This window comes from Pezoporus occidentalis, unplaced genomic scaffold, assembly GCF_034315485.1.
Source record: "Pezoporus occidentalis ecotype Australia unplaced genomic scaffold, CSIRO_AGI_Poc_V1 ctg210, whole genome shotgun sequence".
Lineage (NCBI taxonomy): Eukaryota > Metazoa > Chordata > Aves > Psittaciformes > Psittacidae > Pezoporus > Pezoporus occidentalis.
The window spans coordinates 960,858-981,107 of record NW_026913965.1 but is presented as its reverse complement, the minus strand read 5'-3'; the positions used below and the strand labels follow the sequence as shown (position 1 = coordinate 981,107).

The window sequence follows — 20,250 nt, the reverse complement described above, 5'->3', positions numbered from 1 at the left end:
GTGCTCCCGGAGGCAGTGTTTCGGTGCCGGACAGAGATTAGAGCATTAAAATAACAGCTGTATTTATTTATGAAGTGGAGCGGGTGTCCCTCTCTCCGCCCTTCTTTCCCTCAGCAATGGCTGCTGCCCACAGAGCCGGGCCCGGCCGCCGCCGCCGCCAGGGGCCGCTGTGGCCGCGGGCGGGCTGGGCTCAGCTCCGCCCCGCCCCGCCGTTTCCGCTGCCGGTCTCCAGCGGTGCACGCGTTCGGAGGCGGCGCCATGAAACCGGTAGGACGCTGTGGTGGGAGGCGGCGGGTGGAGGGAGCGGTGCTCGGGCCTCCCGCTGCCACGGGCCGCGCCTGTCGGGGTCCACATGGCGGGGCCTGGCGCCTCAGCCCGTGCGGAGGGCGGCCTCTGGGCCTCTGCCACGGGCTCCTAGAGAGAGGGTTGTTTCCCTGTGCTGGCTCCGCCTCCACCCGGACCAGGCAGCTTGTCCGGTGCTTCTGCGGCTCTGGAGCTGTAGGAAGCCTCAAAACTCCGGGTGCGGGCGGGAGGACGGTAAATGCGAGCTACCTAGAGCGGGCAGCAGCCCCCCCCCCCGCAACCCCATGCCCGGCCCGCATGCTCTCGGGCTGTGAGGTGGCGCCGCGGGAGGAAAGCAGCGCCCCCCGCCTCGAGGTGGCTTCTGAGCCGGGGCATTGCTGGCTGTAGCTATTGTAGCTCAGTGTTGTGTGTATGGCATGGGACAAGTGTTAGAGCTGCTTCTGTCTCTTCAGCCCTTTTCCAGTAGTCAAAACTAAAAAGGGAAGGTAAGGGTGAAGTGATAAAAATTCCACATTCGAGGAGCCCCACACTGGTCCAGCCACTTGTCCTCTTACTAAAGAGACGTATCTCCCCCTACCAGTTCTTCCCTTCCATGCCCCCTCCAGAGCTGGTGCTGCGTCCTTTTACATCCTGAACACCCTTAGGTGTGTTTTGCAGTTTTGGCACAGGGTACCCGTATTGATTGTTCTGAGCCTTGCGATAGGGCAGCCTCACCTTCTCCATGCAGCTACTGGTCTAGGAGACTTAGGGGCAGGAGAGAGCCAAGGCTCAGCATGGGAAGAGGACATTTCTCTTAGGCTGTGGTTTTGTACTTCGTACTTTATAGCGTGTTGGGGAAGATCAGCATCCTGAAGAGAGGAGACAGGGGGAGCACAGAGTGAAGAACAGTGCCCTGACAATCTGTTTTGAGTGTTCATGTGTCTAAAAGTGATGGACATAGGGGTTAATAAAAAAGTTGTTGAAGAATGTTGCAGTAAAACATGATTTTGCAGTACCTCTTCTCAAAAATGTAACATGGTTAGGTAAATTGAGAACTGACTGGTCCTGTTTGGAAGAAACATAGTGTTCAGCCCTGATAGAAACGTGAACTTCCTGAGATCTGAAACAGTGAAATAAATTTCACAAAGGCCATGAACATTTCAGTTACTTGTAATTTTCTGTTTGTTTCCTAGAGAAAAAACAAAAAACGAGTTCCAAGCTTTCGCAAGTTACTGAGAACTAGTAAAATCAAACTTGACAACAAATTAAAGAATAAACAGTACAAGCAGCAGAGTGCTGCTAAGAAGTACCGAAAAGAACAAAAGAAGCTAAGGGAGGCTGTCAGAGATGCTATCTCTAAAAAACCTTTTCCATTGGAAGAATGCAGGAAAAGTCAAGGTAAGTGTTTGCTCAGTTATTTTTATAAGTGAAAAGGTTTACAAGAGTTATTAAATACCTTTACAAACCTTACCCAACTTCAACAGCATCATGTTGTTTCATCAGCTTTGAAACCACAAAGTTTCAGTTTCTGCGTACAAATAATTGCTGGTTTTGTTTAAAGGTAAGAAGGAGATAGTTATGAAAATATTGTTGCCGTTCAGGCAACAAGATCTGACAGTAGAAAGGTGTTTGCTGTCACAATTATTGGATTTCACAATTATTGAAAATAATTCAGAATTATTGGAGTAATTATTGGATGTCATAATAAAGGGACAGTTTTCTGGGGTAACACAGAATACATGCGTGAAAGTTGATGAGCTCCAGGTTGAAGTAAGGTGTAAAATGGTCTCACAAGTGTAGGCAGGGTTAGGCTTTCAAGTCTGAATATACATACAGGATCTTAATCTGGTTACATCATATTGTAAAATAGCTGAAAAACGGGAAGAAGAGGAGGAAGAAGATGCTCTTCCGCTGGACATGATGGATGAAGATGACTTAAAATTAATGGAGGATTTGGCTCTAAAAGCATCCTTTTTAACCAGAGATCTTTCTTCTAAGTGAGTGTTGTTGTGATGTCTAGTTTTTGTACTTAGCTTTGTGTGGTTAATATCTAATTAATATGTAATATAATACATATATCAGGAGGTCACTTTCAGTCTGTTTTCCTTTGTAGTTCCAGTTCAGTGTTTCCTTAATCTGTCAGTACATATGCTATTAATGTATTGATGTGTATCAGTGCATTCACCTGCTTTGCCTGACCTTCAGGATACTGTTTCTAGACAGTGTTCCTTCCCATGAGGTCTCTGGCTTTGAGATGAGTAGCGTTTCTCAAACTGAAGGAAATGCTTTGATCCGTGTACATATCCCCCCCCTTCCCTCCCTCAAGTATCTGGACATTCCCTGGGCTTCGGGGCCATATACTTTCTATATTGCATCAGAGATTGCTGTAAAAAAAAAAAAACAACAAACCAAAAACCAAATTTTTGAAAAAAACACATGCAACATCAAGGCATTCATACAAAAAATTCCTTACCAGTTTTCTGGAGCAAGGTATTAGGTGGAGTTCACAATGAAGTACATAAAAGGGTAGTGCTTCTAGTTGTAGAATTGTAAGTCTTTACAAATATGCTTGTACAGTAGTAGTCTGGTTACATGATTGTTTGAAAATCCTCCCTTGCCTTTTTTGATGAATGTGAAAAGACTCAGTATGCCTTGCTACAGGAGGCTGGTTTTAATTTTCTTTGTAAGCTTCAGTTTTCTTCAGTTCTGAAGTGGTTGTTTCAGGCTAAATTTTGAAATGAGCAAAAGCATTTTTGACTGTTGAAGAGAGCACATTTCTTCTACTTTTTTTTTTTTCTAATTCAAATACAAATTAATTTGTTAATGCTGATTATAGTTACTAATTAATAATTTAGTCTAGTTTCAAAAGAAATTGATGTGATTATTCATCCCTGGCTTTTAGTTTTTTAATAAGATAAGCAGACAACACACATCACAGCATGCCTGCACTACAGACAGTTGCACCATTTAAATTTTTTTTGTGAATTCAAAAATCAGTGCAAGCATTTTACATGTGTGTGTTTGCACTCATTTGCCAGTATTTCAAAATTCACAAAGGTGGCTGACCTGCCAAATTAACTAAATCTCATTTTGTCTTTCTTCATTTCATATTTAGTTTCCCGTAAAAAGGAGATAGGAAACATTATATTGTCCTGAATTCAAACATGCTATGCAGATACACATTAACACAGTTTGATTGAATGCTGACTGGTGCTGTCGGTGGTGAACGCACTCAAACATTCCATTTTATAAGATCAACCATTAAGTGTGGACACTTAATCCAGCTAGTGTTCTGTCATGCATGGTTCTTGTCTAATTAGCTAGCTAATTCATTTAGTTTGCCTTATATTTTTCAGTGAACCTGTTCACATCAAAAAACGAAAGCATGAAAGTGTGATTGAAAAATATGAAAAGGTGCCAAGACGTATGCAAACTGAGCCAGAAAAAGAACTCATCCATCTGCTTCCAATCAAAGATAAGGGTGGCATTATTCCCCAAACTGTGGAAAAGCCAGGTAAGACACAGATTCTGGAATTGGTATACTAGCCCAGGTGTAAATAATTTAGTCTTTTAAAATTCCGGGGTTAATTACATGCTTGTCACTAGACACTCTGTTTTTACAGTTCTCAGTGATGCACAGGATGAAGAAGAGGATGCAGAAATGGAAGATGCAGAGGGTAATAAAACATCATGTTTGCTTTTTGGGTTTTTTTGTTTGTTTTTCCAAATCACTGACATATCTAAAGAGTATTTTGCTGTTCCCTAAGGAAGTTTGTAATTTAAATGTATTTTGTTAAGAGTGTTTTTGAACGTGTTCATTACCATGTTGCCCCCAAAGCACAACAGTGTTTAAGAGCTTGTTTTCTTTTCATTAGTTTCTAAATATAATCTAAAGTTGAGGTAGGATGTACAGCAAAATAATACTCAGAAAACACAAATAAAACAATTGTATTTTTTAAAAAAAGAAGTGAATGCTGAATAATTTGCTTCAAATTGCAGAGCACTGTAGTTTCTTGGCATAGTTGGGGTCATGTATTATATGTTCCCGCTATACTTAGGGAATACCATTTGCAGATTAGAAAACATTTGGTCCATTTCTTTTTTGTAAGCATAAGATTTTGGAGTGGACCAAAAATTAATCTCCACCTTTACTGTGGAACTGCATGTATTAACCTTTGTGTGAGGTTATCGCAGTCCCCATCTGAAATCTGGTATCTGAAACTGTAGTTTGCAATATGATGTTTGTTAAGCTGCTTCTCTAGTAACCCTCTTTTTCATCTCTCGCATCTTGTGCTAGACTTTAATGAAGAACCCCTGCCTGTTCTCACTCCTGAAGAAATGGCTGCTCAAAGGAGACAAAAGCTGCAGGAAAGGAAGATGCACATAGCTGCCTTAGCGTCTGCCATTCTGTCTGATCCAGATAACAATGTAGGTAGCATTTGCTTGACATTCATCTCTGTGTGTGCAATAAGTCAATAAAGGCCTGAAGTGACCAAATAATAATAAAAGCGGAAAAATACATTTGTAGAATAATGAAAAAGGTCAGTATTGTATCACTTCTTGGGGGGGGGCAGTGAAACTTCTACTGTGGTATAAAGGATTTGAATATTTATACCAACTCTGACTGGTATAAAGGATTTGAATTGGGTAAGGATCCAAGTGATTTTGTGTGTGCTCTGTTCAGGAGTAATTTGTCCCTTTGAATACTTGCAGTGTTATGAATAATGCTGTCTTTGGTATTTCCCAGCCAAACTACCTTGATCCTTAGGCTTGACCCTTATTTAAACTCTGATTTCAGGGTGGTATCTGGTAGTTCTCAGTGCTTCAGGATCTGCTAATTATTTTCTATAATTCTATGCAAGTATAGTTTGAACATTACTAAGATAAAAATTTCATTGGTATTCCTAGCATTTATTGCCTCATTATGTAGTGCTGAGTCTTGAGTGACTGCTGAGTTACTAGCTGTCTCTTCCAAGTATTCAAAACTTGAAACACATTTCTTGTGGCACGCTTTTGCTAAATGTACATTGTGTACATTGGTTTGTGAGTGATCTTCAGCTGGCTTTGCCTCCTGTGTTAATCAGATTAAGAAGTTGAAGGAGCTGCGTGCCATGTTGATGGAGCAGGATCCTAATGTGGCTGTGATTGTTCGGAAGCTGGTCATGGTTTCTTTGATGGAGATATTCAAAGATATTGCGCCTTCTTACAAAATCCGGCCTCTGACTGAAGCAGAAAAGGCTACCAAGGTGAAATACCAGATTTCTTCCTAGAGTTTTATGAGTAGTTCAGATTTTTTTAGTTATGCCAAATACCAATACTGATTTGGTTAATATGAATTTAAGTTTTGAGCGAAGGATGACAAATAATTACTTGTGGAAATTTGGAAAATGTGACACTTCTAGGAGCAGAGGTTTTTTTTCTGAACCTTCTATTCTTATATACTTCCTTCAGTAAGTAGGTAACGTGCTAGTGATAATAGAGGGAAAAAATGGTATATGAAAGTAGTATACCAAACCTGTGATGAAGGTAGTATACCAAACCTGGGTGACTTTCATCATGCACCTTGGAATAAGATGGTGATTTGCATCACACTGAAGGGAACTATAAAGAAAGCAAATTCGGCATCATTGTTACCCAACTGGCACAGATTTCTTTGAAGTATGCTCAGTAATTTGCTGAAGAAATGCAGAGTAGCTTGTTTTCTGGAGCTTGTTTTTAACCAGTTCATCAGAAGGTTTCTTGAATGTAGGTAGTGCAGTTTAGAGGCTTTAAAATAACATCTAGTTGAAAATTGTACTTCAGTCTTCATAAATGAAATAGGCCTAGTTGGAAAAGGCCCTCTGAGCACAAGAATGTGTATAGAAATGTGTAGAAATAATGTACTTTTAATATATTTCTAGGAATGTTGTCCAAAAAAAAAATTACTACTTAGATATCTGAGAATTGTTTTAAAATCTGTTTTGTTTTTTGCCACTGGAAAATTTCAGGATTTAGATCTCTGAATAAAATCTAATTTGTATTATGTTTACAGGTTAAAAAAGAAACTCAGAAACTGAGAGAATTTGAAGAAGGCCTTGTAAGCCAGTATAAATTTTACTTAGAAAATCTGGAACAAACAATTAAAGGTACAGTCAGCGCTTCCCATTCTTTTTTTGGTAGTAAATATAAAGTTGTTCATGGCATCACAGTTTACCTCCTCTGATTGAATGCTGCCTCGTCTTTGAAGTATTACTTTCATGAACTATGCAGGAGAATGCCTGCAATAACTAAAAATGTAAATACTTAGATTCTCCCCTCCATTCTCAACAGTAATCACTAAAAATATTTTGTGCAGATTGGAAACAAAGGAAGTTGAAGAAAAGCAATGTCATCTCATTAAAAGCATATAAAGGTCTGGCAGAAATAGCAGTGAAGTGTCTGTGTGAGCTGCTTGTGGCCCTACCCCACTTTAACTTCCATAATAACATTATTGTTCTGGTTGTTCCACTCATGAATGATGCATCAAAAATGGTAAGTGATTTTCTGATTAGGGGAACAGTTCTTGGCTTGGATGAAAAATAATCTATTTCTGAGCTTTATCCACAATATCCAGATCTTGTGGGCATATCTTTTGCTATTTTAAAGACTGTATCCACTTTCTAGTTAGTAAATACCATCACCATTAGCAGTGAGCTGTTGTCATGGACTTGGATTTACAGAAGAATTTCTTTGAATTCACTTTTCAGATTTCTGAACTGTGCTGTGAGGCAGTTAAGAAGCTCTTTAAACAAGACAAGTTGGGCTATGCTTCACTTGGTGTAGTTAAAGTAATTTCTGGCCTTGTGAAAGGTAGAAATTATGATGTCAGACCTGAGGTAAGAGTCTTTCTGTTATACTACAGAATTTTCTTCTGTCAATGGTTTAAAAAAATCTGAAAGTTAAAGTTAGTGCAGCTGCTGGCTACAGACAAGCAGGATTTCCTCACTTGATCACAGCACAGCCAGGAGTTAGGAGTGGGCTGAGACAGAGGCTTAGTAAAAGATATATGGGGTAGGGGAAGGAGACTGGGAGATCAGATCCCTATAGAGATATGGGTTAAGTCAGGCAGGGAGACCTGAAGTGAGAGAGGCAAGTGGAGGAATGGGTAGAAATGGACAGTGCTGGGGAACAGACTGGATGCAGAGATGAGATATATAGGTATAAAGGAACAGGATGGAAGTAAACAGAAGAACCTTTGACTAGCAGAGCCCACTAGCTGGAATGGAACTAAGGGTTTCTTACCCTCCATTCCTCCGTTGTGGATCACCTTTCATTGTTGTCCTGGGTTCAGCAGTAGCAGTCATGTTTCTCCTTCTTGGTAGCTGGTGCAGTGCAGTGTTTTGACTTTCAGCTTGGGAACAGAGCTGATAGCGATGTTTTGGTTTGGCCAAGGACTTTGTGAGCCTCATGCTCTGCCAGGGAGGAGGGGAAGGCGGGAGGAAGCAGCGACAGGACACCTGACCCAAACTGACCAAAGAGGTATTCCATACCACAGCACGTCATGCCCAGGATGTAACTGGGAGTTAGCCGGAAGGGCTGGGAGACTGCAGGGTTGGAGGAGGTATTGGTCAGAGCTTGGTCAGGCTGGGGGGGGCAAGTTATCGGTCGGTTGGTGCTGAGGTGTTGTATTCTCTTCCCTTGTTATTTCCTTTATCATTGTTATTATTGGTGGTAGCAGTAGTGATTTGTGTTATACCTTAGTTACTAAACTGTTCTTATCTCAGCCCGTGGGAGTTGCATTCTTTTCGATTCTCCTCTCCGTCCCTCTGGGAGTAGGGGGAGGGAAAGAAAGGGGGGAGTGAGTGAACGAGTTACCTGACTGGGTTTAAACCACGACAATTGTATTTGTTTTATTTTACAATAGGTGCTAAAAGTATTTCTTCACTTAAGAATTAAGGAAGTAGAATTACAAAAAGATTCTGAAGACATTGCACCAAAGAAAAAGTTCATGACTTACAAAGAGAAAAGGAAAAATCTTTCAAGAATGCAAAGAAAGGTATGACCTGTCCTTTCTCATGCTCTGTGGCATTGACTTTATGTAGCAATTTGTTCAGCAATAATTGCATTTCTGTTGCCAGTGTTGTCTGTCAGCATATGTGATTAGTCTTTGCATTGAACATTTATGAGGTTGTAAAAGGAATTTAATTATCTTCCTAATTTTTTTCTCTTTCTGGTGTTGATAATACCTTTGATTAGTTGCTTCAGATAGGAAGGAATACATCTTAGCTGGTTACCCTGTAGCATCACAGTGTGACTTAAGGAACTCACCAAGCTTGAAAGGTTTTTTCTCTGGGTATCTTTGGAACCTGGATATTCAGGCTGGTTGGACACATGTAATCTGTTGTCTTAAAATCAATTGTATGTTTTCAGTGGAAGAAAGCAGAAGAGAAGCTGGAACGAGAACTCTTGGAAGCAGAAGCATCAGAAAGTAAAGAAAAAAAACTGAAGCTGGTAAATGGTTTAGAAATTATTTTCCTGTTTTCGCAAAGTAGCAGCCAAGTAACCAAGTGTCTCCCCTCCATCCCAGCCAGCATTCCACACCTCTAGGTAGTGGTGACAGCTTACAAACATTTTGCCTCTCTCAGTTTACCTACTCCTATTTCTTTCCATGCTCTGCAAAAAAGAAAAAAAAAGCAATTGAATCCATTGATGTATGTCCTCCAGGTGCCATGTTCCATGTGCCACTATGAAATGGCTGTTGTCAGTCTCTCAGAGTGTCCTTTAGGCAAAGGAGTGTGACTAGCATGGACAAGGGGGAAGAGAGGCTGTTTAACTAAGACAGTGTGAGGGGACAAAGTAGGGGGCAGGAGAGCAGGACTTCAGCTTTTCAGCATGACAAGAGCAGATATGGCAGTGCCAGGACTGGTTTGGAAGGCCTGAGTGCAGGCTCAGACAGTGAAGCATTTTCAGTTGAGTTTAAGTGAAGTAGAAATATCTGGTTTACATTCTTATCAAATATTTATTTGATTTTGTTTTCTTTCTCCAGCATACAGAGACCCTGAATATTGTGTTTGTAACTTACTTTAGAATCTTGAAGAAAGCTCAGAAGTCTCCACTTTTGCCAGCTGTGCTGGAAGGTCTTGCAAAGTAAGAACTGAGTCCACCTTCTTTTGTGTGCATTAGAAAAGACATGAGGCACCAAAGAGATTTTTGATTTTGAAAGGGATTTATAAGCAGTGACAAAAGATGGTCCCTGACAAATGTGTTGAAATTCTTCTATTTCTCTGCTGAAGTTTTCACTTTACTTCTAAGCACGTTTCAATGTTAATGATGTTAAATTCACCATGATAGGATTGATGTGATGCAAACCCAACAGGATGTGACATGATTCTATTATTTTGTCTGATTACTTCCTGAAGAATACAGGCATGTCTCTAATCCTGTAGGGAAGCTGTGATTAGCACTTGGGCACTGAATCATCCATCTATGTTAAGATAATAGATGTTCAGCATTTAATTTAGCTTTGCTTTTAAGCTGTGGATTTTGGCAATCCAAAATACTTTGAACTGAGTTTGCAGATAATGTCTATAGCTTAAAAGTAAAATTTTCTTTTATTCAAGGTTTGCTCATCTGATAAATGTGGAATTTTTTGATGACCTGTTGATTGTCCTTCATTCGCTTATTGCATCTGGGGTAAGTTGAGCTTGCTTTTAGTCCAGATTTCTTGAAATTATGTTCTTAGGGTACTTACTCAGTTTTGTATTCCTAGAGTTTAAGCTATCGTGAGAGTCTTCATTGCATTCTCAGTGCTTTTCATATACTCTCTGGTCAAGGTAAGAGATCTTGGGAAACAAACTTTTATTTAATAATGTCTGATAATTAATGGAGTAAATGTATTTACTTGGGATTATGTTAATAGGTGATGTTCTTAACATCGATCCAATGAAATTCTACACACATCTTTACAAGACCCTGTTCAGCCTACATGCAGGTAACTTCAGATTCTTATTTTCAGTGTGTACCTAGATAATGTTTATTCTGTTTGTTTGGTATCATAGCCTTAATGCAACGTTAATAAACTACAGTTGTTTTAAGATACCTACCTTCTGAAAATGTTACTGTCTGCTTTAATCTATTTCTTCCTCAAATTGCACTATGCACCACTGCAGTACAAATACTATAAGTATTATTGCAATGTATGTAACAGGTTCTAATTATTTCATTAGGGAATGCCAAATATGTGGTCTTAGATAAGCATTTATCCTGTCCGCAGTTTTAAGTTGTTTGACTCCCTTATAATTGTTTCTTTCAACAGCAATTAAAAAAATTCTCTTTTTTTCTCAAACTTTTTCCCTAACAGAAAACAATCTCTATTTTTTCTTAACGTATTTTAAAGAATTTCACGAGTTTTCTACAATATCTTGTTTATATTTCTGATGTTTATAATTCCAATGTTTGAATTTTCAAATCTAAATTTTCTAATAATTCTGAGAAGCCAAATAGTTAATGAAAAAAGATACTTACAAAGTTTAAGATTAACATTATTTTCATTAACTTCATAAATGTGTATTCACTGAGAGGAAAGATTGATAAAAAGCATTCTACAAGTCTGGATGGGTAAAAGAGTAAACTTTTGTACCATTTAACAATTTATAGAAGATGATCTCATGAATGCACTTAGGATTAAAACACTAACTGCTTCTAAAGTTTAGACATTTTTGATGGAACAGGTATTTTCTTAGAAAGGAGCACAGAAACAGTGATATACTTGTTCTCTTCAAAGCTGGACTATTTTTGCCAAAAAAGGATGGATGCTTATGTCTGTATCACATTAGTGATGTGTTTCAACCCCTTAGCTTTCATGCTGTTTTTCAGGTTTCAGTGTACAGTCAATGACAGAATATTTAGCTACACAGTCCTCAAAACAGTTACTTTGTATGAAATCCTTTTTTTAGGTGGTACCAATGATGACATAGGGATTGTGCTCCAGTGCCTGGATGTCATGTTTGCCAAGCGGAGAAAGCAAGTTTCCCAGCAACGAGCTCTTGCTTTCCTAAAGCGACTCTCCACACTTGCTCTTCATGTACTTCCAAATTCCAGTGTTGGGATCTTGGCAACAAACAGGGTATTAATGCAAGTAAGTTTTACTTGTTGGAATTTTTACCTTACCGGTTAAAGGGTGTTGGATTTTTTGACACTGATCTTACGCAAAATATTTTGAAGCTTTAAAGCACAAATGAAAACTGAGGATCCTTAAATATTCCTGATACAGAATAACATTGAGTGAGCCCTGAACTTGACTTAACCATCTTAGAATTGGATGTAATGTAAGCAACTTAGTCCTTCTGTTTTTCTGTTGTAGACTTTCCCAAGGATGGACCTCTTACTGGACAATGAATCTCAAGGCAGTGGAGTTTATCTTCCAGAACTAGATGAGCCAGAACATTGCAATGCTCAGAACACAGCTCTATGGGAGCTGCATTTATTGCAGGTCAGTGAGTAGCTGAGTGATTTGGGAAGTAAAGGTCAGCAGTAAATAGGTGCTAAATGTTTATATGGTTTACCCAAATAGCAGACATGGGTCTACAGGCTTACCAATCAGTTCTGGCCCACACGAGCCTATTCCGTACAAAAACAAAGAACAGCATGGTGATAACAAGGTCAGACTGAGCTCAAAAGGGGATGTTACACATCCCCTGTGATAGCGCCACACTGGATCTTAGTCAGATTGCCTAATAAGACTCCTTTGGAGACTGTTTCAATTAGTTAAGTTCTTTTGCATTCCAGCCCTTCTCTGGGGAGCAGCTGACAGCTTGATCTGTCATTCCAGCCAGGGTGCAGAGTCTGGGGCATGGGGAGGGCTTCTGCTGCCCTTTCTCCTGCCTTCTGGGACTAGGAACTAGATTAACTGTGGAGAGTTACATTCACAGCATGGCGTACTAAGTGAATAAATGTATGACTGGGTGTTCTCAATTACTTGACCCCAGAAACTTACTGATTTTGTAGTGCTCAGTTTTTCTGTCTAAAACAAAAGCAGAATCTGCCATCATGCCAAAATGAAAATAAATGCTAGTATCCATAGATAAATACATTATCCCTTATCTCAGTTTCTTGTTCCTTTCAGAGACACTATCATCCAACAGTGCAGAAATTTGCAGCTCACCTTATTGCTGGAGCTCCAACTGAAGGCTCAGCAGCTCTTTCACTTGATTTGAGCCAAAGGTGAGTTATCAGAGAGTTCTGTTTTTTCTGGTTCTTGCTCTGGGAGGTGAAATGAACAGTCTGCTCTAATACACTCTTCCTGTGCCTCACATAACTTCATAGACCTCTATCACAGAATCATAGAATAGTTAGGGTTGGAAAGGACCTTAAGATCATCTAGTTCCAACCCACTGCCCATAGGCAGGGACACCTCGCACTAAACCATGCCGCCCTCCATCTACCTTCTCTTCTGGCCAAAGAGATGCGACCCAGACAGGAGCTGTTTGTACTTTTCATCATCTTTGTTGCCTTTTTTCCTGAAGTTTTACCAATTCAAGTATTTCAAGATGAGGAAATCAGAGACTCAGATGCAATATTTGAGATGTGGGTGATCTGTGGATTTATATGCACTGATGTAACTATTTTCTATTCTGTTCTCTTGTTTCTTTTCAGCTCCATATAGCATTAAGATCACAAATCCCAGGAAAGTATAACAAGATAACAAGAAGATTAGAATCATAGAATAATTAGGGTTGGAAAGGACCTTAAGATCATCTAGTTCCAACCCCCCTGCTGTGGGCAGGGACATGTTACGCTAAACTGTATCACCCAAGGCCTCGTCCAACCTGGTCTTGAACACTGCCAGGGATGGAGCATTCACAACCTCCCTGGGCAACCCATTCCAGTGCCTCACCACCCTAACAGGAAGTAATTTCCTTCTATATCCAACCTAAACTTCCCCTGTTTAAGTTTTAACCCGTTACCCCTTGTCCTGTCACTACAGTCCCTAATGAAGAGTTCCTCTCCAGCATCCCTATAGGCCCCCTTCAGATACTGGAAGGCTGCTATGAGGTCTCCAAGCAGCCTTTTCTTCTCCAGGCTGAACAGCCCCAACTTTCTCAGCCTGTCTTTATACGGGAGGTGCTCCAGTCCCCTGATCATCCTTGTGGCCCTCCTCTGGACTGGTTCCAACAGTTCCATGTCCTTTTTATGTTGAGGACACCAGAACTGCACACATTACTCCAGGTGAGGTCTCAGGAGAGCAGAGTAGAGGGGCAGGATCACCTCCCTTCGACCTGCTGGTCACACTCCTTTTATGCAGCCCAGGACACGGTTGCCTTCTGGGTTGCAAGCGCACACTGAAGCCGGCTCATGTTCATTTTCTCCTCAACCAACACCCCCAAGTCCTTCTCCACAGGGCTGCTCTGAATCTCTTCTCTGCCCAACCTGTAGCTGTGCCTGGGATTGCTCTGACCCAGGTGTAGGACCTTGCACTTGGCATGGTTAAACTTCATGAGGTTGGCATCAGCCCACATCAGAAGTGTGTCAAGGTCCCTCTGGATGGCATCCCTTCCCTCCAGGGTATCAACTGAACCACACAGCTTGGTGTCATCGGCAAACTTGCTGAGGGTGCACTCAATCCCACTGTCCATGTCAGCGACAAAGATGTTGAACAAGACCGGTCCCAACACCGATCCCTGAGGGACACCACTCGTTACTGGTCTCCAGCCAGACATTGAGCCATTGACCACAACTCTTTGCCTGCGGCCATCCAGCCAGTTCTTTATCCGCCGAGTGGTCCATCCATCAAATTGATGTCCCTCCAATTTAGAGACAAGGATGCTGTGTGGGACAGTGTCGAACGCTTTGCATGAGTCCAGGTAGATGACATCAACTGCTCTACCCCTGTCCATCAGTTCTGTAGCCCCATCATAGAAGGCCACCAAATTGGTCAGGCAGGATTTCCCCTTAGTGAAGCCATGATGGCTGTCACCAAGCACCTTGTTGACTTTCATGTGCCTTAGCATGCCTTCCAGGAGAATCTGCTCCAAGATTTTGCCAGGCACAGAGGTGAGACTGCCTGGTCTGTAATTCCCCGGGTCATCCATTTTTCCCTTCTTGAAAATGGGGGTTATATTTCCCTTTTTCCAGTCATCAGGAACTTCACCTGACTGCCATGATTTCTCAAATATGATGGCCAGTGGCTTAGCAACTTCATTCACCAGCTCCTTCAGGACCTGCAGATGGATCTCATCAGGACCCATGGACTTGTGCACGTTCAGATTTTTAAGATGGTCTCGAACCAGATCCTCTCCTACAGTGGGCACAAGGTCTTCATTCTCACAGTCCCTGCATCTGCCTTCCAGGGCTTGGGTGATGTGGTCAGAGCCTTTGCAGTGAAGACCGAGGCAAAGAAGTCATTCAGAACCTCAGCCTTCTCCAAATCCTGTGTAGCCAGTTCTCCTGAGAGCTTCCTGAGGGGGCCTACATTCTCCCTAGTCTGTTTTTTATTTGCTATGTACTTGTAGAATCCCTTCCTGTTATCTTTAATGCCTCTAGCCAAGTTTAATTCTAACTGGGCCTTAGCTTTCCTAACCTGGTCCGTAGCTTCCCGGACAACATCGCTGTACTCTTCCCATGCCACCTGTCCTTGCTTCCACCTTTTATAAGCCTCTTTTTTCATTTGAATTTTCCTCAGGAGCTCCTTATCCATCCAAGGAGGTCTCCTGGCCCTCCTGCTGCACTTCCTTCTGGTTGGGATGCAACACTCCTGAGCTTGTAGCAGGTGATCCTTGAATATCAACCAAGAGTTTTGGAGCCCCCTGCCCTCTAGGGCTGTATCCCATGGAACCTTCCTAAGCAGGTTCCTGAAGAGGCCAAAATCTGCTCTTTTGAAGTCCAGGGCAGTGAGCTTGCTGCACGCTCTTCTCACTGTCCTGAGGATCTCAAATTTGAGCATCTTGTGATCGCTGCATCCAAGGCTGCCCTGGAGCGTCACATTTCCAAGGAGCCCTTCCCTGTTGGTGAGCACAAGGTCAAGCACGGCACCTCTCCTTGTCGGCTCCTCTATTACTTGCAGAAGGAAGTTGTCTTCCACACAATCGAGGAACCTCCTGGATTGCTTGTGCCGGGCCGTACCATCCTTCCAACAGATGTCAGGGTGGTTGAAGTCACCCATGAGAACAAGGGCCTGTGAGCGTGAGGCTTTTCCTATCTGTCTATGGAGTGCTTCATCCGCAGGTTCTCCTTGATCAGGCGGTCTGTAACAGATCCCCACAGTAATGTCTCCCATAGCTATATTCCCTTTAACTCTGACCCACAAACTCTTTGTTAACTGCTCACCTGTCCCCAGACACTTCCATACTCTCCAGCCTATCCCTAACATAAAGGGCAACTCCCCCTCCCCGCCTGCCGGGCCTGTCTTTTCTAAGGAGCCTGTAACCTTCCATTCCAACACTCCAGTCATAGGAGCCATCCCACCATGTTTCTGTGATGCCTATTATATCATACCCCCGTAGACGTGCACACATCTCTAATTCCTCTTGTTTGTTCCCCATGCTACGGGCATTTGTATAGAGGCATCTGAGCTGAGCTCCAACTGAAGCCGGCTCATTGGCTGGAGCGGCTGGGGTATCTCTACATTGCTCTGAGCATTTATTATATATTATTTATTCTTTTTCCTTAAGTGGCAGTGGTCAACTCAGAGCCTGTTGTTTTTATGTGAAGCTGAGGTTGCTTTTCTGTTTGTTTCCACACTAAATTTCATTTGCCTTTTTACTGACCACCTCATACAGACTATCTGCAGTTCTTTACAGGCAGCTCATTCTTACTGCCACAGATAATTTGATACCCTCCAGCTAATATGTGACTGTGTTGAAAAGCACATGTCCTGGCACAGACATTGTGGAAATCCATAGGTTCTTCTTGACAGGGTAAAAATTCATTGTATATCTCCTGTCCCTTGTTTCCTATCTTTTAACCAGTTCTTTTCCCATGTGATGACAGTGTTCCCTCTTCTCCCATGGGTGCTTGATTTTCATAAAACCCTTTGGTGAGGAACTGTTGGAGATTGGAGCAGATTGGATCAGCTAGATAATATTTATCCATGTTATTTTATTTATTTTTACTTTTTTTGTTGCTTGCTTGTACAGGGCAAGCGGTGACTGCTTGGAGCTCTTGCAAGCAAATAGAACAGTTTTCTTCCATCCTCCAACTCAGTATTTAAACACATTTTACTTGCTTTTACTTGTATTCTTTCCCAGCTTGTTGACTTTCAGTCTTTTCCAGGTGATGCTCCTTACTCTGAGGAGTTCTCTTAAAGCATGATAGTGTGAATGGGGTGTGTGTGTGTGTGTGTGTGTGTGTGTGTGTGTGTGTGTGAGTGTGTGAGTAAAAATCTGCTCTTGATTTGGTGATAGATTATTTGAAAATGTGTCTAATACCATTTTTCTTTCGCTGTGGTTTTTGCTGCAGGCCTGCTACAGAACATTTTGAGGCATACAGTATGAGAGGAATGACCTTTAATCCTCCTGTTGCATCAGTAACACCCAGAAGAAAGGTACTGTCTCATCTCTCTCTGTCCCTTTTTTAACCACAGTATGCCAATATAGCTTTGTATCTGTCTGCTGGCTCACTATGCAGTGCCCAGGCATTAGCACACTTCTTTTGGCTTTCTGGTTTCTGCACTTTCTGTTTCAAGTATTTATTTTTTTAACTGGCATTATATAGCGCTGACTGTAAAGAAGGAAGAAAAAGCTGTATGCATAGTTCCACCTCCCATAGCTTCAATTAATGTAGCAAGATGAGTGTGGTAGCTGTTACTTTACTTATCTATCATCTATCTTATGCACTTTGCAGTGGTTCAGTGCAAATTTCTTGTCCCTCTTTTGTAATGATGAACTAATGTTTGTTCAAAAAGCAGTAATAAAGAACCAGCATTCTTTCCCCAGTGTGGGTAGTTGGCAGGACAGCTGATTTTCCAGAGCCTTTGATTGAGAGGAAGGATACTTATCCCCATTAGTGTCACGTTACAGCTTTAAAGTGTAAATTTGAAGGGAACAAAGAGTGAATGTATAAATAGGAGAAATGGGTGAACACGTTTTAGAGCCTCAGCACTGAATGTGTTCCAGATCCAATCTCCATTAAATGTCCAGTGAGTGGTGTGTCCTTGAACAAGTGATCATTAATTGTCTTTCTTCCTCATGAAAATATTATAACTTATTAACCTTGTTAGTGCCTTCAATTTGTAACTTGGTAATGTCAGCTAAAGCCTTGAGATCACAGGGTTTTTTCCATTGTAGAGAAGGACTTTCTGAAAATGTATTTCTACTTACTCTGTCCTTTTAGAATGACTTGACGTGTTTGGCCTGCTGGGGTATTACGTTATCAGCTCTGGCAGAACAAGGCTGTGAACAGCAGATAGGAGAGACATTTGTTTAGTGCTTGATTAAAGAAATGCACAAGCTCTTTTAGGTAGCAGAAACAAAGAGGAAGATAACAGAAAGAAGATACTGTCCATAGGTGGCTATAATGGACATAACTGCTAATTTAAGCTATGCATGGAAAACACATACTGGCCTTGTTTAGTAATGGAACTAATATTTTGTAATTTTCAGGACACATTCTCACAAGTGGATTCATTTATAGATGAAGAGCTAAACAACCAGCTTCAACAACACCGCAGTGGGACTGTTGCTCAAAAGCTCTTGGATTTTGCTAAACACTTGAAGGAATCATCCTTGTTGTAGATATATCTGTCAGTCATGTTCAGTTGGCTTCTTAATTACAGAGAAAGACTGGCTGGAAGAAATTTCCACTCGCCATTAAAGGAATTCAGGTGGGTTATTGTGTGAATTTAGAACCACATAAAATATGTAATGGCAGTTTTTCACACAGTTCCAACCACTGAGCTCATGTTCTCAAAACTTGGGAACCAGAATGAACAGTCAGTCGTATCAGTAATTTAAAAAAGATACAAAACCAGGTGATTTTAAAATTGTCTGCAGCCATGCATTATAGGATTTTTGTTTATATATTTTGTAATTTTTCTAACAGAATATAGGCATATGTATGTATTTCTGAGAAATCACTGGGTTGTGTTGCTAAATTAATAAATATGTTTGAAATTTTAACATAATTTTGATTCCTGTGATGTTTAAGATACTTTGAGATTTGGCATATATATTGTGTTTTTTCTGTTTTCCTTCTGATGTCTCCTAACAATTTACCTTATCTTGAAATGATTTTGCATTTGGTGGGGTCTTTTTCACCTCTGATGAAAAGGAGGTTATTGAATTCCACTTTTTTAGTTATTAATATTATCCAGGCTAGTTCACCAAATTTCAGGTAGCTAAACAAATTCACAGACATTTTTGGAATAGAAATCTCTCTATAAATAGAACAGAAAATAAGTATTTTACTGTGTGGATTACAAAACTCCCAATGTAATACCTGTGCTTCCGTCTGGTTAGGTTGCCGTTCCCATCACTTCTGAGTGGTTCTTTTCCTTTAAGTGTCTGCAAATACGGATGTGATTTAAATTCTGAAAAATTCCAGGGTGACCACTTGCCAGTACTTTTTCAGTTCAGGAAGGCAAAAGCAAAGCGTCAACATCATAAACCATTTATTTTTTTTACAACATATACAAATACAAGTTTATTCTTCAAGTCGGCAGAGAGAAAATAGTCCAGGTGGAAAAGTCACTTTTAAAATTGCTCATTTTACATAGTTTCCAAACAATAGAAAGACTGGCACATGGTGATATTGCATTGTCAGAATACTTCGACAGAATGCTTGAAGAGGCAGAGGAAGACAACTGTACAACTAAGTCATTCTGAAACATCCTATTTGTCTATTGTAGCAAAGTCTATTTACTGCTATTTATTTTTGTATTTAATGTACTAACTCTGCCAAATGTCTACCACTACTGAAGTTATTTATCACAGGAAGAAATGCCACCATTGTTACATTTAGTGGCCTACTTTAAAAGAAAACTGAGGTTCAGAGTAGAATAGTAACAGCCAGTGATTAAAAACCAAATGTTAATTGAAGTATTTGGAGGCCTAAAGCAGAATGGACAGTTCAGTTTCAGAAGCTGCACACTCAACCTTTCGGTGACATGTAAAGTTACCAGCAAGTTGTTCTTTTTTAGAGACAAACTATGAATGTAGGAGAATGTATTCTTGAGGAATTTAGAATCTATTTCCGTGTTAAAAAGTCTTTAATTCTTGACACGATTTCTAGAAGCAGATGGCTTTCTAAAGATGACTGTTGAGGTACTTCATCTAGTCCTATTTGTAGCAATAAAAGTAATGTGCTTAGGTTTCAAAATTAAAACTGACATAGTATTTGCTACTATTCTAACTGCTAAACTTGGGATCAGTAAGAAAGAAACAGGAAAAGCTCCAGGTGATAGGAAGTACGTCCTGATGTGCCTCAGTTCCTGCAAACCAACTAGTATTGCAGGACCAGTTGGTCCAAACCAACTAGACCAGGACCTGTGCCTGCCCAGCTTCTATCCCATACAGTCATGTCACTGCATGCAGCAAATGCTACACAAGAACAAGCTAAGAAAGTGGTAGAGAAGCAACAGTGGTTTTAAAATAGTATAGAGTAAAATGCTACTCTATTTTTGCCAATACGCAAAAGAGCATGAGATTTTCACCTGTGAACTGTGCAGCGTGAGGCTCTGCTACTACTTGGAAACTGTGTGTTTCTGGAAGGTGTCAGTTATTTACATTCCTTTCTTTCAAACTTTATCCTGGAAGTTGCTTCTTGTAAATAATTTGTCATGTAAAAATGAATGTATTTTTCTAATTGATATCCATGCCAAGCCAAAAGCACAGAAAGGGACAAAGTTATTTTGTCAGTCTTGCCATAGGAATGTGTGGACAGGTATTCCTGCAGACATAAAATCTGTGGCTAAGCAGAATAAACTTTCCTATTAGAACAGTAATTCAGCACATGAAAACTGGGTTTTCACAAAAGAAAAAAAACCCAAATAAACAAAAATGGTTAATGCTTCAGAAC

General features: G+C 40.7%; 1 protein-coding gene across 2 annotated transcripts; it reads left to right on the top strand.

Annotated features, from left to right (window-relative positions):
- The first annotated feature begins 54 nt into the window (after window positions 1-54).
- Window positions 55-18,358, top strand: NOC3L (NOC3 like DNA replication regulator). Of its 2 annotated transcripts, none has more exons than XM_062619468.1 (21): window positions 55-267; window positions 1,476-1,680; window positions 2,153-2,279; window positions 3,639-3,796; window positions 3,906-3,959; window positions 4,580-4,710; window positions 5,367-5,528; window positions 6,314-6,407; window positions 6,617-6,792; window positions 7,008-7,136; window positions 8,165-8,296; window positions 8,671-8,751; window positions 9,287-9,387; window positions 9,861-9,933; window positions 10,010-10,073; window positions 10,160-10,231; window positions 11,196-11,377; window positions 11,603-11,731; window positions 12,365-12,462; window positions 16,696-16,780; window positions 17,838-18,358. In XM_062619468.1, exons 1-21 carry the CDS (start codon window positions 70-72, stop codon window positions 17,967-17,969), a joined length of 2,583 nt encoding a protein of 860 aa, XP_062475452.1. In that variant the 5' UTR covers window positions 55-69; the 3' UTR covers window positions 17,970-18,358. The 2 variants fall into 2 exon arrangements, with proteins under 2 accessions (XP_062475452.1, XP_062475453.1); XM_062619469.1 differs by having other exon boundaries at window positions 1,476-1,695; window positions 2,171-2,279.
- Window positions 18,359-20,250: the final 1,892 nt, after the last annotated feature.